The sequence below is a fragment of the Sinocyclocheilus anshuiensis genome, unplaced genomic scaffold (assembly GCF_001515605.1).
Source record: "Sinocyclocheilus anshuiensis isolate Anshui unplaced genomic scaffold, SAMN03320099.WGS_v1.1 scaffold2671, whole genome shotgun sequence".
Taxonomy (NCBI): domain Eukaryota; kingdom Metazoa; phylum Chordata; class Actinopteri; order Cypriniformes; family Cyprinidae; genus Sinocyclocheilus; species Sinocyclocheilus anshuiensis.
Genome location: NW_015538067.1, coordinates 50804 through 64510, shown reverse-complemented (window position 1 = coordinate 64510; position 13707 = coordinate 50804). Strand labels below are relative to the sequence as shown.

Sequence of the window (13707 nt, the reverse complement as noted above, 5' to 3'; positions counted from 1 at the left end):
AAACTTTTGTCCGGGTGTGTGTGTGTGTGTATATATATATATATATATATATATATATATATATAGATTAGTCTGTGTGGTGGTTGTTGTTGTTGTTGCTACTATTGTATGTATGTATGTATGTATCTTATTGTTATTATTATTATTATTTTATTTATTTATTTTTTGGTCTGAAGGAGAAGGTTTAGGTGAATGTTTGGCGCAATGAAAGGTCATGCTGCTCCAGCTGTTTCTTAACTCTGCTCTAAACTTTGTTGGTTGTGTGCTCAACATTCCGTGCCACTTTTAATCACCTACCCACCACTGCTGGTTATTAGCATTCTCAGTAATCTTTCAATTTTATAGTCCATGCATGTTTCCAAATAAAGCCATGTTTTGGCCGAGGTTGCTGATTATCTTACTGCTCTTCAAGTCATTAAATAAGTCATGGGAAGTACTTGGATTTGTAGTAAAGATAATAAAACAGGTACACTGCATTGAGTTTCCCACTGATTCATTTAAATTGATTGTTTTTTATCTCAACAGAAATGGTCAAGTGTGAACAGTCCACTTTTCCTTCCTCTCATACCGCCACGTTCACCTGGGTTCACGGCTGTCGTCTTGACCTATGATCGAATCGAAAGTCTTTTTAGGGTCATCACTGAGATCTCCAAGGTGCCCAGCTTGGCCAAACTACTGGTGGTGTGGAACAACCAGAACAAGAGCCCCCCTGAAGGTTAGTGTCGCATTGTTGTAGGGTTGCATTATATAGCTGTACCATATGTAATTTTAAATGCTGTATTTTGGTGTTTTCTTGGTTTTTGCCATACTCGTTCAGGATAATAAAACATATTTAGCTTGTCCAAATGGATTTTATTTGTTAAGCAAGTTGTTGAATTTGAAAAGAGATTGTGACTAAATCTACACTGTTGTTCTGACAGCTTCAGTTATTATAGAATGAAAATGTGACACTCGTATGAAATGCAGTTGTGCGGCTTTCACAAAAGACATGAAACCCCTCATATGGAACATATGAATGATAAGCCAGTGAATAGCCAAATCGTGTTCCTCTTGAGGTTGGAGAATTGAAAGCATGATGTGCCTTGGGCTGTGGCCAAACCTCTCTGGTTTATCTTCAGATACGAAGTGTTTGGTAGTACTGCTCCTGGCATGTAGATGCACGTAAGGAGACGGCAGAAATGTTGCTTTTCTCATTGACTGACTATGAGCTGTTGATATCTATGGGTCCTATTACGCCTGACTAGACGAATGAAGTGTATTTTAATTCATTGTGATATATGGACTGTTTTAACCAGATGTCCACCCTTAAACCTTGTTGTCAAACCAAAAGGATAGTTTCCATAACGGTCTCCCTTTCCTACGGCTGTGGTCAAATTTATGGCCCATTAGACCTGTCAAAATAAGCTGATATTAGTAGTTATTTATTGTGGCTCTGCCTCTAATGATACAAGGCGATTAGGTATTCGTCTGTTTATGAAGTCCCTGGGAAAAAAGGAATTGGGAATTAAATATATCCTCTCCATAGATTTGAGTAATGCCATTATGAAGGGAAATACTTTGAAGTAGACTAATGATTCGCTGTTGCCTTTGATTAGAGGCGTCGGTGAAGCCGGGCTCAAGCTTTTGTGACCCATTAGAATTAATAAGGTCTGTTCACGGGTCAACCAGGGGCTCAGGCCCTGATGAGGATGGATTTCCTCCACACCATTTCCATTGCTGATTATGTTTGTTTATTTCAAACAGCTTTAGCTGCCCAAGTCTTGACTGTTTGTCATTTTAATGAGGTGCTGGCGACTTCTGACAATAGGACTGCATTTAGGGAATTTCTCAATGGGCTTAATACTTGGAGGGGAGGAGAGCTTTAATATGGTGGTGTCACACACTCAGCAAAATATCGTCTAATTATCGTTATCGATAAAATCCCAGAAAATATCGAGATATAATTTTTTGTCAATATCGCACACCCTTAGTCACAGGGTATATAATTTGCTAAAGCTCTTTTAAAATGTTCGTACATAAAGTACAGCTCATGTGAAGAATCAGTACAGGGCAAGAAGTGATTACAGGCCATTAAAAAGCTTTCGCACAAGTTATTTGACGCAGTCGAGATTCCTGCTTGTTCTTATGGTGCAGATTTATGATGTGTTAATGTCTAAGTTTGTGCATTGTGCTGCTCTGGATTTTGCCAGTTAGTTTTAGTTGTTAAAATGTTACTTGTCTTTGTAGTCCATCTTGTTTGTGTTTTTTTGCTTGGATGTGGTGACAGTATCAGTTTACTTGCATGTGAAGATCTGGCCCTTGTTTCAGCCTTTGTCTGAGGCCAGGGAGGTTTTCCAGAGGTTAGGAAATATTTTTCTTTTCTTTTTTTTTCCCTTTCATAGTTTGTTGTGTGATTTTGTGAAAGTATGCTATAGGCTGAATTGCATTGACCTAACGGAGATGAGCTCATTCCAGATCTCCTAAGATTTCCAGGGTCTATACCCCGACTTTGAGGTAGCGGTATAATCGCTGACTCCCCCAGTCCTTAGGGTCTCTGTGTTTGAGTTCCAGTAGACTTTCTCTCGTCAGTTTTATTAGGTGACTGTGTGTGCCATCTGTCTTCTGCGTGCTCTGAACTCCTCCCAAGCTCTTACACAACTGAAAATAAAGAGCGTTGTCTCTTCTGCCCTGAGAAGAATGTAAGTGTGGTCAGATTCATATGTGCTTTTACTCAGTGATGTGTTTAGATTTATCCACCCACGCTCTCTTTTCCACAGTTGCTGCCATCTCTCATAGTTTTTCATCTTCTCTGAAACTGACAGTGTATTATTATTAGCTCACTGTTTCCTTTCTCTCTGTAACAGAGTCGCTTTGGCCCAAAGTCACAGTACCTCTTAAAGTGGTCCGCACCAAAGAAAACAAGCTCAGCAATCGCTTCTTCCCATTTGATGAGATCGAAACAGAAGCTGTCCTGGCCATTGATGATGACATCATCATGTTGACCTCAGATGAGCTGCAGTTTGGATATGAGGTAGTAAAAGCACTGAATCTCTATTTGTGTACTACTACTTACTACAAAAAATATGTACTACAACAAAGGAGGTTTAGTATATACGGGTAGCTTGATGTAAATCAGTATTGGGTCTTGAAGCCGCATCAAGCCGCAAACCAGTCCTCTTGCATAACACATACGCTTTTTTCTAAAGTTTAGGGCCAAGAATTTGAAAGAAATTATTATTATTATTATTGTTGTTGTTATTCAACAGGGATGCATTAAATTGTTAAAAAGTGACAGTAAAGTCACTTCAAATAAATGCCATTCTTTTGAGGTTTCTATTCATCAAGGAATCATGAAAAAAAGTAGCATGGTTTCCACAAAATATTAAGCAGCACAACCGTTTCAACATTGAGAATAAATGTTTCTTGAACTTCAAATGAGCAATACTAGAATGATTTCTGAAGGATCAAGTGACACTGAAGATCTGAGTGAGAGTAATGCCTGCTGAAAATTCAGCTTTGAAATCATGAAAATTAATTACATTGTAAAATATATTAAAATAGTTATTATAAATTGTAATGTTATTTTGCAATACTACTGTTTTTACTGTATTTTTGTTGATATAAATGAAGCCTTGGTGAGCATAAGAGAAAAAATTAACTGACCCCAAACATTTGAAATGTAGTGTACTTTTATTTTGGATGCACTAATTATAATTCAGTAAAAGTAGTTCGTGATTTCAAATTCAGCCATTATTGGATTCAGGGAGAAATCAATCAATTTTTCCCTATATACTTGGAGCTTGCTTTTCAAGCATTTAAAGTTTTCTTTGGAACCTGGTGCTTTTTCTTACTTAATTTGGTTTGTTTGGGAACAAAACAGACAAACTACAGGTCTGAAAATACCTTGAAATTGGGTAGACTGAAAGAAATGTTAGCATTCTTAGTCCGCATGTGATTTACAGATTATTGCACTGGATGACCACCTTTTTTTTAATATTTAAATAGATTCGATTGAAGTAGTTGCCTAAATTCACAGTATTTCCAGGGGTTGTATCTGGAGCAACTAGGGATTAATTGTCTTCTCCACATGCACAATGATGATAGAGCGGAACTGTGATCCCAGTACCTCTTTGGGTCACTCCTACTTAAAGTTGAGTTTACATGCAGTGCAGGATTTTTGAACCATCCTCTGTTGCCTAAATCTGTGCTCGGCATCTCAAAGCATTCCTTATGGTTGAAGTCTCTATTTTTATCATTTAGGTTTTCTTTTTATGAAGGATGACAGGAAAAGCAATGCTGTCCATGGCTACAGGCTTGCCTTCAACTCACCTGCAGGCATTTATACACTATTGAGAGAATGAAGCATAATTTATGGATAATTGTATGAAATGGAAGACAGCTTTAGACATGGCTGCCTGGCTAAAACACTAGCTGCTTTTGCCACAGGGGAATGACATTCAAGAATTTCTACATCATATCATGTAGGCCTGCCTGTCATTTTGGCGATTAACAAACCGTTAGACCTAAACTTCATTGATTTAACCCTTGATATTCAAGGTTTACCATCCTTTGAAGCCAACATTATCTAAAACGGCTCTAATTGTTGAATAGTTGACTGATCCTTTATAGTTTTAGATTTTGTGATGGTTTATATTATGTCTCAGATGTGTTGTTTGTGTCTGTGTGTAGGTGTGGCGTGAGTTTCCAGATAGGCTGGTTGGATATCCTGGACGGCTCCACTTGTGGGACCACGAAATGGGCAAGTGGAAATATGAATCTGAGTGGACCAATGAAGTGTCAATGGTCTTGACTGGAGCTGCATTCTATCATAAGGTAAAGCACAAATCCATCATAGACTCTGTCACTTCCGTCCAGGGTTGTGCCAAAATCTTGTCAATGTCCCCGTCCTCCCTTTATGGTGTCCCTTAGAGATCAAGAGAGGTTATCGTCATTTGTAATTCAAAACCCTCAATTAAGGTCATTCGTTTCATCAAAATGGTTCATTATGTTTCTTACATTGTCAAAAAATGTTTTGACCGTTTCTTTTTCTTTTTCAGTACTTCAACTATCTCTACACGTATAAAATGCCCGGAGACATTAAGAACTGGGTGGATGCTCATATGAACTGTGAGGATATTGCCATGAATTTCCTTGTGGCCAACATCACTGGCAAAGCCCCAATAAAGGTAACATAACCTCAGAGTACGATATGGTCGATTGTGTTCTGATAGTGCCTATTTGTTTTGGTTCTGCAACTGCTTTGGAGGGAATCAAATGGGCCATATCATGGAAAACTAGATTTTTCTTGCTTTTTTTAAATATGAGTAGTACACAAAGCTCCTTCTTTAGTCCACCCAAATCACTAATGGAAACGAATATCAAAAGCCAAAATCTTCATGGTATTGATGGTTTTTCCTACATATACTACCATTCAAAAGTTTGGGGTTGGTAAGATTTAATTTTTTGTATTTTTTTTGTAAGAAGTCTCTCAAGCTTATCAAGGCTGCATTTATTTGATGAAAAAATACAGTAAAAACAGTAATAAAATGAAATATTATTACAATTTACAACAACTATTTTCTATTTTAATATATTTTAAAACTCAGTGTCACATAATCCTTCAGAAATCATTCTAATATGCTGATTTAGTGTTTAAGAAACATTTCCTATTATTATCAATGTGGCAAACAGTTGAGCTGCTTAATATTTTTGTGGAAACCGTGATACATTTTTTTCTGGATTCTTTGATAAATAGCAAGTTCAACAGCATTCATTTGAAATAGAACTCTTTTGTTGTAACATTATCAATGTCTTGTATTTTCATTTTTTATCAATTTAATGTGTCCTTGCTAAATAAAAGTATTGATTTCTTTCAAAAACAAATATTACTGACCCCAGACTTTTGAACTGTAGTGGAGTTCTGTTTTTACACTGAGGAAACCAAATCCCATCATATTTATTTAAGACTGCAAGCTTAAAACTCTTGTGAAATGTATTACTTTTTACTTATTACTTATACGAACTCCTTTAGGGTTCGTATAAGTTTCGGAAAGTTTTTTCCGAGTATGGCCCTGTATGACATCATAAAGGGTGGAATTCCTTGTATGGGCAATTCTCCCGGAAGAGCGCACGCACACAGCAAATAGAGCTAGAGCAAGAGCGTGCCCATCAATGTGCTTCATTGGGGTTACAGAAGTCGTCGGCAGCGCTGCACAGTACTTGCTCGAGAAGCATTTTACTAGGGCTGCACGATAAATCGCATGCGATATTTAATGCGCATCTTGTCAGTAAAGCCGGCTCTGTAATCAGCGGTAAATCTCCATCACGTGCGTGCTTTCATGATTTACTATTTACTACATGATTTACAGCATTTACTACACGGAGCCGTTGTTCACTGACAAACTGCGCAAAACCATGATCATATATGAACGTGGTTTTGCGCAGCTTGTCAGTGAACAACGGGTCTGTGTAGTAAATGCTGCTCCATGTGAAAGCACGCTTGTGATGGAGATTTACCGCTGATTACAGAACTGGCTTTACTGACAAGATGCGCATTAAATATCGCATGCGATTTATCGTGCAGCCCTACATTTTACTTTGTTGATTTTGTGGTCTAAAACAAAATGTCATCAAAGAAATTTGTTTTTGGTTGTGAGGGAAAGATAACCTTGTTCAGCTTCCCAAAGAACCCAGCGTTAAGGGAACAGTGGATGCACTTTGTTTTTCCGGGGCAACAATGGAGTTGTGCAAGTGTGTTTTTGTTCCTGTTTTATTTATGTCGATGTCACAGATTGCAGACAATCTATATACAAAAGCTTTGTGTGCTCTTGACTCTTTAGCTCCGCCCACGGCACGTCTCCAGGAGCTCGAGTGTTTTCGGAGGGAATCATGAAGCTGTATCTGTCTTTTATAAATCTGATAAAACTAAAGACTCTTCGGAGATATGAAGGATGCAATACTACTCTATAGGTACTCAAGATTAACATGAGATTGGCAGAAACTGTGTGTGTTATGTCCCCTTTAAAAATCAATGTGGGCGTTCCCTAAAAGAATGCGGGCATTCTGACAGTGTTCCCTGGAGCTCTGTCTCTGATCAGCTTTCACCTTTCTCCTCCAGCCTCTACAGTTTGTAGTCTACAGTGACTCTGTCCAGGTGCTGTTCGGCCTGTAAAGTCCTGGCCTTAACCTCTGTTATCTGGATGTCACTGTCTGCCTCTCTCCTGCGCTCTCTGTTTTTCTAAGCTCACTGGGGCACATTCATTCTGTAGTCAGTTACGCTGTGAACCTTCTCCCCTCTCTCCTCCACATCCCCACATCACCCACACCTCCTAGTGCCCCAATCCCGCGCTCCCACTGTGGAGAGTGTCAGTCAAGTGTGTGTGTGTTGTTGAAGGTGGGATGGGGCAGAGGGGTCGTACATAATTCATCTAATGAGCGTGGCAAATACGGTCGTTTAGCTAGGCCACGGGCACGGACGGCTCTCTCATTACATCTGACTTATATGACCTGTCATCAAGTCATCTCCTTCCACTCAGCTCCCAAACACACACACACACACACAGTTCACAGAGGCCCATCATTACAGCCCCAGCTCATTATTAAACAATCTTATCAATGCTGTCAGATTTTGTTGTTTTTTAATATGAGGAGTGTGTCATGATTTCTCAACTTTAAATTGGGAGCTACAGACACATGTAGGTCAGACAATTTTGTTTTGTTTTTTGTGACCTTTTTGAGGTAAGAACAGGTAAGAAACTTGAGTTTTATGTACTGAATTAAACACAAAAGTCTGCTTTCTAATGATCTCTCTAATGATATAAAAGTCCTAAAGATTTGCTTCTGTAAATATTCCAAACAATTTTCAGGCATTTTTGACTTTCATTTATTAAAAACAAAAAAAAACAAAAAACTTAAGACATCAGTAACAAATAAAAATATAATACATCTGTTATAGAGTCTATATATTTAACAGTATATTTGCAGTTTTAGCTGAATACAAATACCATTTAAAAAAATAATAATTTTTGTTTTTTTTTCTAGCTAAACAGCTTTCCTGAAATGTTTATTTGATGTCTTTCTGTGGTTGATTGGGCAAGTACAGTACAAGTTACTGAAAAGTTTCTTCTCATGTATATTTCAATATACTTTCATTATTATTATTATTGATTATTCATGTTATTTCTAGTAAAATTGCAAAAAAGAGGGGGGAGAAAGAAAAAAAAAATCCCAAAAATGCATATAAGGTAACTTATAGTACAGTTTCTCAACTCCAGTCCTCCTTTGGGACCCAACTCCCAGAATGTTTTAGATGTCACCATATTCAAAACTCTTAGAAGCTTATGAGTTGAATCAGGTGTTTTAATTAGTGAGACATCTAAAACATTATGGTAGGTGGGTCACCAGGACTATAGTTGAGAAACATTGTTGTAGGGCATACCAGACTGACTCATGAGTATTTATTAGGACAAACTTTGAGGGACTTTTTTTTGTAAGATGGACACAAAAACTACAAAAGAATACAACAACTTCACTAAAACTAACTGAAAACTGAGATTTAGTTTGAGATTGAAACAAAAAAGCTCATTGTGTCTTCTGAGTGAACGATCAAATACGTCACATTTGTTTTTCTCTCTTTCTCTAGGTTACTCCTCGGAAGAAATTCAAGTGCCCGGAGTGCACAGCGATTGACGGGTTGTCGCTGGACCAGACACACATGGTGGAAAGGTACAGTATAAACAGGGATTCCCTTTAGATGGGCAGAGGGGGCTCTGGCAGCATTCTTGGCATCTGAAACACATTTTGGGTTTAACCAACAATTGGCTCATTGTAGCACAGTACAGGAGATACGTTCCTGTGCTTTCAGATCAAAACATTCAAATTCACTGGACCTTACGAAAAACGTTCCTTCTCAAAGAACTGTGACTTTCCTCTCTGTCAGAGGTTCACCACAAATCATTGATTCATTCTGTGTTTCAATTCAAGTATGAACCAGCGAAGCATGCATCAGAAAGGCTTGAATTGATTTTCCTTGAAAATCACAACCGTTTCCTCATCCGCTGAAGCATAATCAGTCTTGATGATTGGTTTCATACTTCCAAGCTGTGTTTGAGGAATTAAAGCAGTCGAAGCAGCCTGCGAGAGAGTGTTTGACCTTGAAGTGAATACGGAGTGGTAGCAGCCAATCAGGGACTCCGTTGACTGCTGAACCCTTCCAGGGGTCACACTTGTTTAGATTGATGAAGGGGTTTCTGCCTCTGGTTATGCTTCTCTCTCGATACATTTCCTGTCATAAGTGTGGGGTCCTGGGAATGCCAGGCATTTTGAAAACGTCCGATCCCTGTTTAACGTTGTGCATGTACCTCATGATTCAGATGACTCTACAAAACACTGGTTAGTTTCTACCATGAATGTTTTTTTTTTCCTCAACATCCATTTCTGGAAGACAGATTTTCCAGCATTGGTATCAGTATTATCCATGTTTCCCTTTTTCCTCCACTCTTTTAGCCTCTTTCTTTTTCCTTTCCAGATCTGAGTGCATAAACAAGTTCGCCTCTGTGTTTGGCACCATGCCTCTGAAGGTTGTCGAGCACCGTGCCGATCCTGTACTCTATAAAGACGACTTCCCAGAGAAACTTAAAAGTTTCCCCAACATTGGTAGTCTGTGACACGACTACAACTCTTTCCCACCACTTTTATCTCTCAGACAGTCTATGGGCACTCCAGGATTTCTCTTTCCCATTCTGTATCTGACCTAATGACTTTTGAGGAGTGCCATTCCATTAGTTTTTTAATGGGAAATGATGCACTGTATAACTTATCATGTTTTCACTCTTGAGGACGGTTGCTGAAACAGGACGACACATCGAGTCAGTTGGTGATTTCTGTGAGGACAGGTCAGAGTTTGGCTCAGTCTTAAACCTTCCTTGTGGCTGACACTATATCTGTGTGAGGAAAGTGAACACATAGAGATGATTCACAGCCCACTGGTAAACAGTGGAGGATATATATATATATATACAGTGGGTACGGAAAGTATTCAGACCCCCTTAAATTTTTCACTCTTTGTTATATTGAAAAACACAGAATCGTTGACATTTTTGCAGATTTATTAAAAAATCACGCTGAACGAATTGTAGCATAACTTGAACTGACTATCTCAGATGTTGGGTTGGGGCCATTAGTTTGTACATGAGATATTGTTTTACACAGTCACTGTTAGTGATTTTAATATTACAGTTTGAGTTATATCAGTTTGACATTTCATTTTATCTTCAGTTGCTGACTTTTTGAATGTTGCTGGAAAAAAAGTGTTTTATATAAATGTTCCCCGTTTAGTTCAGCTCTTATGTCTGTCTAATTAAAGTGTATTTTGGGTATTACTAGATATTAAAAGACAATATTTGAAGGGTTATATACTGTACAGCTGATTACAATATGGTTATATGCCATGAAATTGCAAAGAACTCATTCATACTCATAATGTATTCTAGTCACATTTCTTTTTGATGTCTCTATTTCTTTTAATTGTTTTGTTGTTTGTTTGTTTTTGACATTAAGATGTATTATATGTAATAAACAGAGTGTGGAAAGAAATGCTTCATTTAGAGATGTGCATTTTGGTCATTTTGACTGTTAAAGTACTTTCTTTTCTTTCTTTTTTTTTTTAATGGAGGCTTCTGTATACATGCATTTTTGACTTGCATAATTGCATCTTGCTGTTTTTATAGCATTTCACAATGCGAGCATGTCATTTTTAAGACCGTGTTGTCAAGTCAAAATAGTAACATTTTAAAAACTGTTATAAGATCTTTCATTTGGTTTCAACAAGTTGCGCTCCACTTTGCTGACACAAGTTGTCATCCTTTTGTGACCTTAAACAAATCACGGAATTAATGAGGCCCAATTTTGGAACAATTTTGCATAGTTGCTGGAATTTGATTGGTATGAAATATTCTGAAGTTTAATGTTCGTTATTGTTTTTTCATTTCTATCGCTTCCGAGTATTCAGGTTCCCATGCTCATCCCTAATTTGATGGTATGTTGACTTGGTGTAGATTTTGAATGAATTGTTGTCTTTTTTCCCCAACTGCCTCTGTTGTCTGGGCCCAGAAGCAGATGTCTGAGCGCTTTGAGTGATTTCGATTCAGAAGCCTGCACGTCTTGAGATAAATTCATTTCATCTCCATGGGGAGTGAACTTGTGAAGAGAAATCTATTCCTGTTCTGACTCTTCCTGCATGAAGAAAGTGAAAATCTGGTAAGGAAATTTCAGCAACATGTTTGTATTGGAAATGTCACTGAATTACCAATTACACACAGAGAGCTAGATTGTCTGCAGCTTGTGAAGTGTTTTATGCAAAATTTGTCTACTTTAGAAAAATGTGTATGAGAGGAAGCATTTATCTCTGAGCTAATCATCAAAGTCAAGCATTCAGGCCTATCTGAGCTATCCTTTTCTGCATTATGAAGGCATTTGTCACCTGTTATTAACATGCATTTCATAATCAACTCTGTACAATATCAGCAGTTAAAGTTTTTTTTTTTTCCCCACTTTATTTCGTGCTGCTTTTCTGTATTTATTAATCAAAAGCTGCATTCATGGACTGCAATTTATGAATACAATTACTAATATATTGCACAGGGATATTTAGTTTGATTAGTTCTTTTTTTAAGTTTTTATTCATCTGGATTTAGAGAAACAAACAAAAATGAGCACACAGAAAATGTCAAATTAAATTAAACATCCATAGTAGAATACCCAGCACCTGTAATGGATAACTTTAAAAATGTATGCTTTTTTTAACCCATTAAAGGAAAGCCTCGTTAAAAGCACAGTCTCTAGCCAACAGGATCTTCATGTCTCAGTATGTCTTTAATGGCTGTTACATCCGGCTCTGAGAACAGTATGTCAAATGTCCCGGAAAATGTCTTGCTAAAAAACATTTTTAAGGAGGTTTTGATCCAAGTTTAAACAAAATGTACAACTTGTTTTAGCTTGTTTTTCAGATTTGAAACAATACGGACAATAAACGGTTTACCAGCCCTCTGTACTTTACCATTATGTTCTCAAAGAACTTGATAGTTGATTGAGTACACATTTTATAGTGCTATTCCACTCGAATCAGATGTTCTCAAAGCAATTCAAACAATTAAAAAAAATGTAAGTGCAATAACTTACGGTTGTAAATCACACAATATATATAGAACATGAACAAGCTTGAAAGTAAATAATTATTAAAAGTGATTCAAAAGCCATACATTTAGCTTTAAGCCATCACAACTATTTTAAGTTCATTTACATACCAAAAACCCAAATGTATCGCATTTTATCCCCTGACCCACAATACAACAAAAGCAAGAACCCTCAGTCACACATAAAATAATATATTTCTAATTAGGATATTTTTTACAAAAGAAAGGCTCCAAGGGTATTTTATGCAAGAAAGGAATCCAAAGAAAAACGTACATGCGGCCACACACAAAACAAAGCATTATATTATTCTAGTACTTGGATATGCCTACTTCAGTAGTATAAGTTTTGAGAGACTTAAGAATCTCTGTAACTCCTAGGCATCTGCAAGGTACCGTCTGGCAATTAACATTTCCTTTGGGTATTGTACAATCTGAACCGTCTTGATGACCGTTTTACATGTTTAGTTATGCTGATTTACCTTTGAATGAAATACAAGAGTATCAAAAGCAAATGTGATGAGCTGTGTTCTGTTATGTGCAGATTAGCTCATTTAATGTTATGGAAGTGTATATATGTGCTGATACTACACAAACTAATGATAGTGTTGACCTGAGCTTCATCGACGCCCCTCCCGGTTCCAGATAGGCTAACACGGAGCCCATGCTGCTCTGTTCTGTCACAGAATCCCTCTCTGCAGATGTCTCGGTGTTAATTAAAAAGATTGCCTGAGAGCACGGGTGTGCATTGACTCAGAGTCGCTGAGGGCTAATGCTTTGGCTGGGGTAGTGGGCCGGACCCTGTTCAGCATGGGGCTTTGAAAGAAGAGCCATGACAGCTGAAGGGGAAGCATGTGCGAGGCATGTTTGTTTTGCATTTACTCCGCACACAGCTGTGTGGATTGTCCTTTCCCAGAAACACTGGAACACTATAGTCACTTCACCCTCTCAGCAACCTCTAAAAGGCCAAAGTGAGAGTGTCAGGACTTAAAATTCTGCACTGGCAGAACTCCTTATGGCTCTCAATGAGGATTGGTGGTTGAACTGCTGCTCTGGTGGATGGATTCAGTGCTGGTTTTAGTCATAATACATTATCACTAACTTGGTAGGTAAAGTGATGAGATGCAGTGAAGCATGACTCAAACTTAAGAATGCCTCTACACTTTACATATCATATCTAGGCCATGAGTCACGAGACTGAGCAGCAGTTAGCAGGTGATCTCTAATTAACTTTTGACAATGGGGTTCTTTAACCAGATGATTATAACATGATATTGAATCCAATGCATAGTATATTTGAGTTTTTGTTTAAAAACCTTAAGTAATGGAAGCCTAGTTTTCTGTCATTCTAAAACAGAACTCAATACACAACTCTATTCCATGTTGTGACCCCGCACCCTCCCCCCCCCACCCCCCCAAACCAGGTAAGTCACTGCTCTGGTATGATAATAAAAAAGTTGTGTGTGTGTATATATAAGTATCTCCAGGGATCTAGATAAGCTGCACAGTAGAATGAAGGAAAGGAAATGTGGTTCTCATT

At 37.8% G+C, this 13707-nt stretch overlaps 1 protein-coding gene across 1 annotated transcript in view; it reads left to right on the top strand.

Annotated features, from left to right (window-relative positions):
• LOC107683605 (exostosin-2) overlaps positions 1-9990 on the top strand; it is a 20985-nt gene extending 10995 nt beyond the window's left edge. Inside the window, exons 4-9 of the mRNA XM_016479675.1 lie at positions 526-715; positions 2844-3010; positions 4669-4812; positions 5037-5165; positions 8621-8703; positions 9506-9990. Of these exons, the coding sequence (XP_016335161.1) occupies positions 526-715; positions 2844-3010; positions 4669-4812; positions 5037-5165; positions 8621-8703; positions 9506-9644 (852 nt within the window). The 3' untranslated portion in view covers positions 9645-9990. The remainder of the gene's footprint in view (positions 1-525; positions 716-2843; positions 3011-4668; positions 4813-5036; positions 5166-8620; positions 8704-9505) is intronic.
• Positions 9991-13707: the final 3717 nt, after the last annotated feature.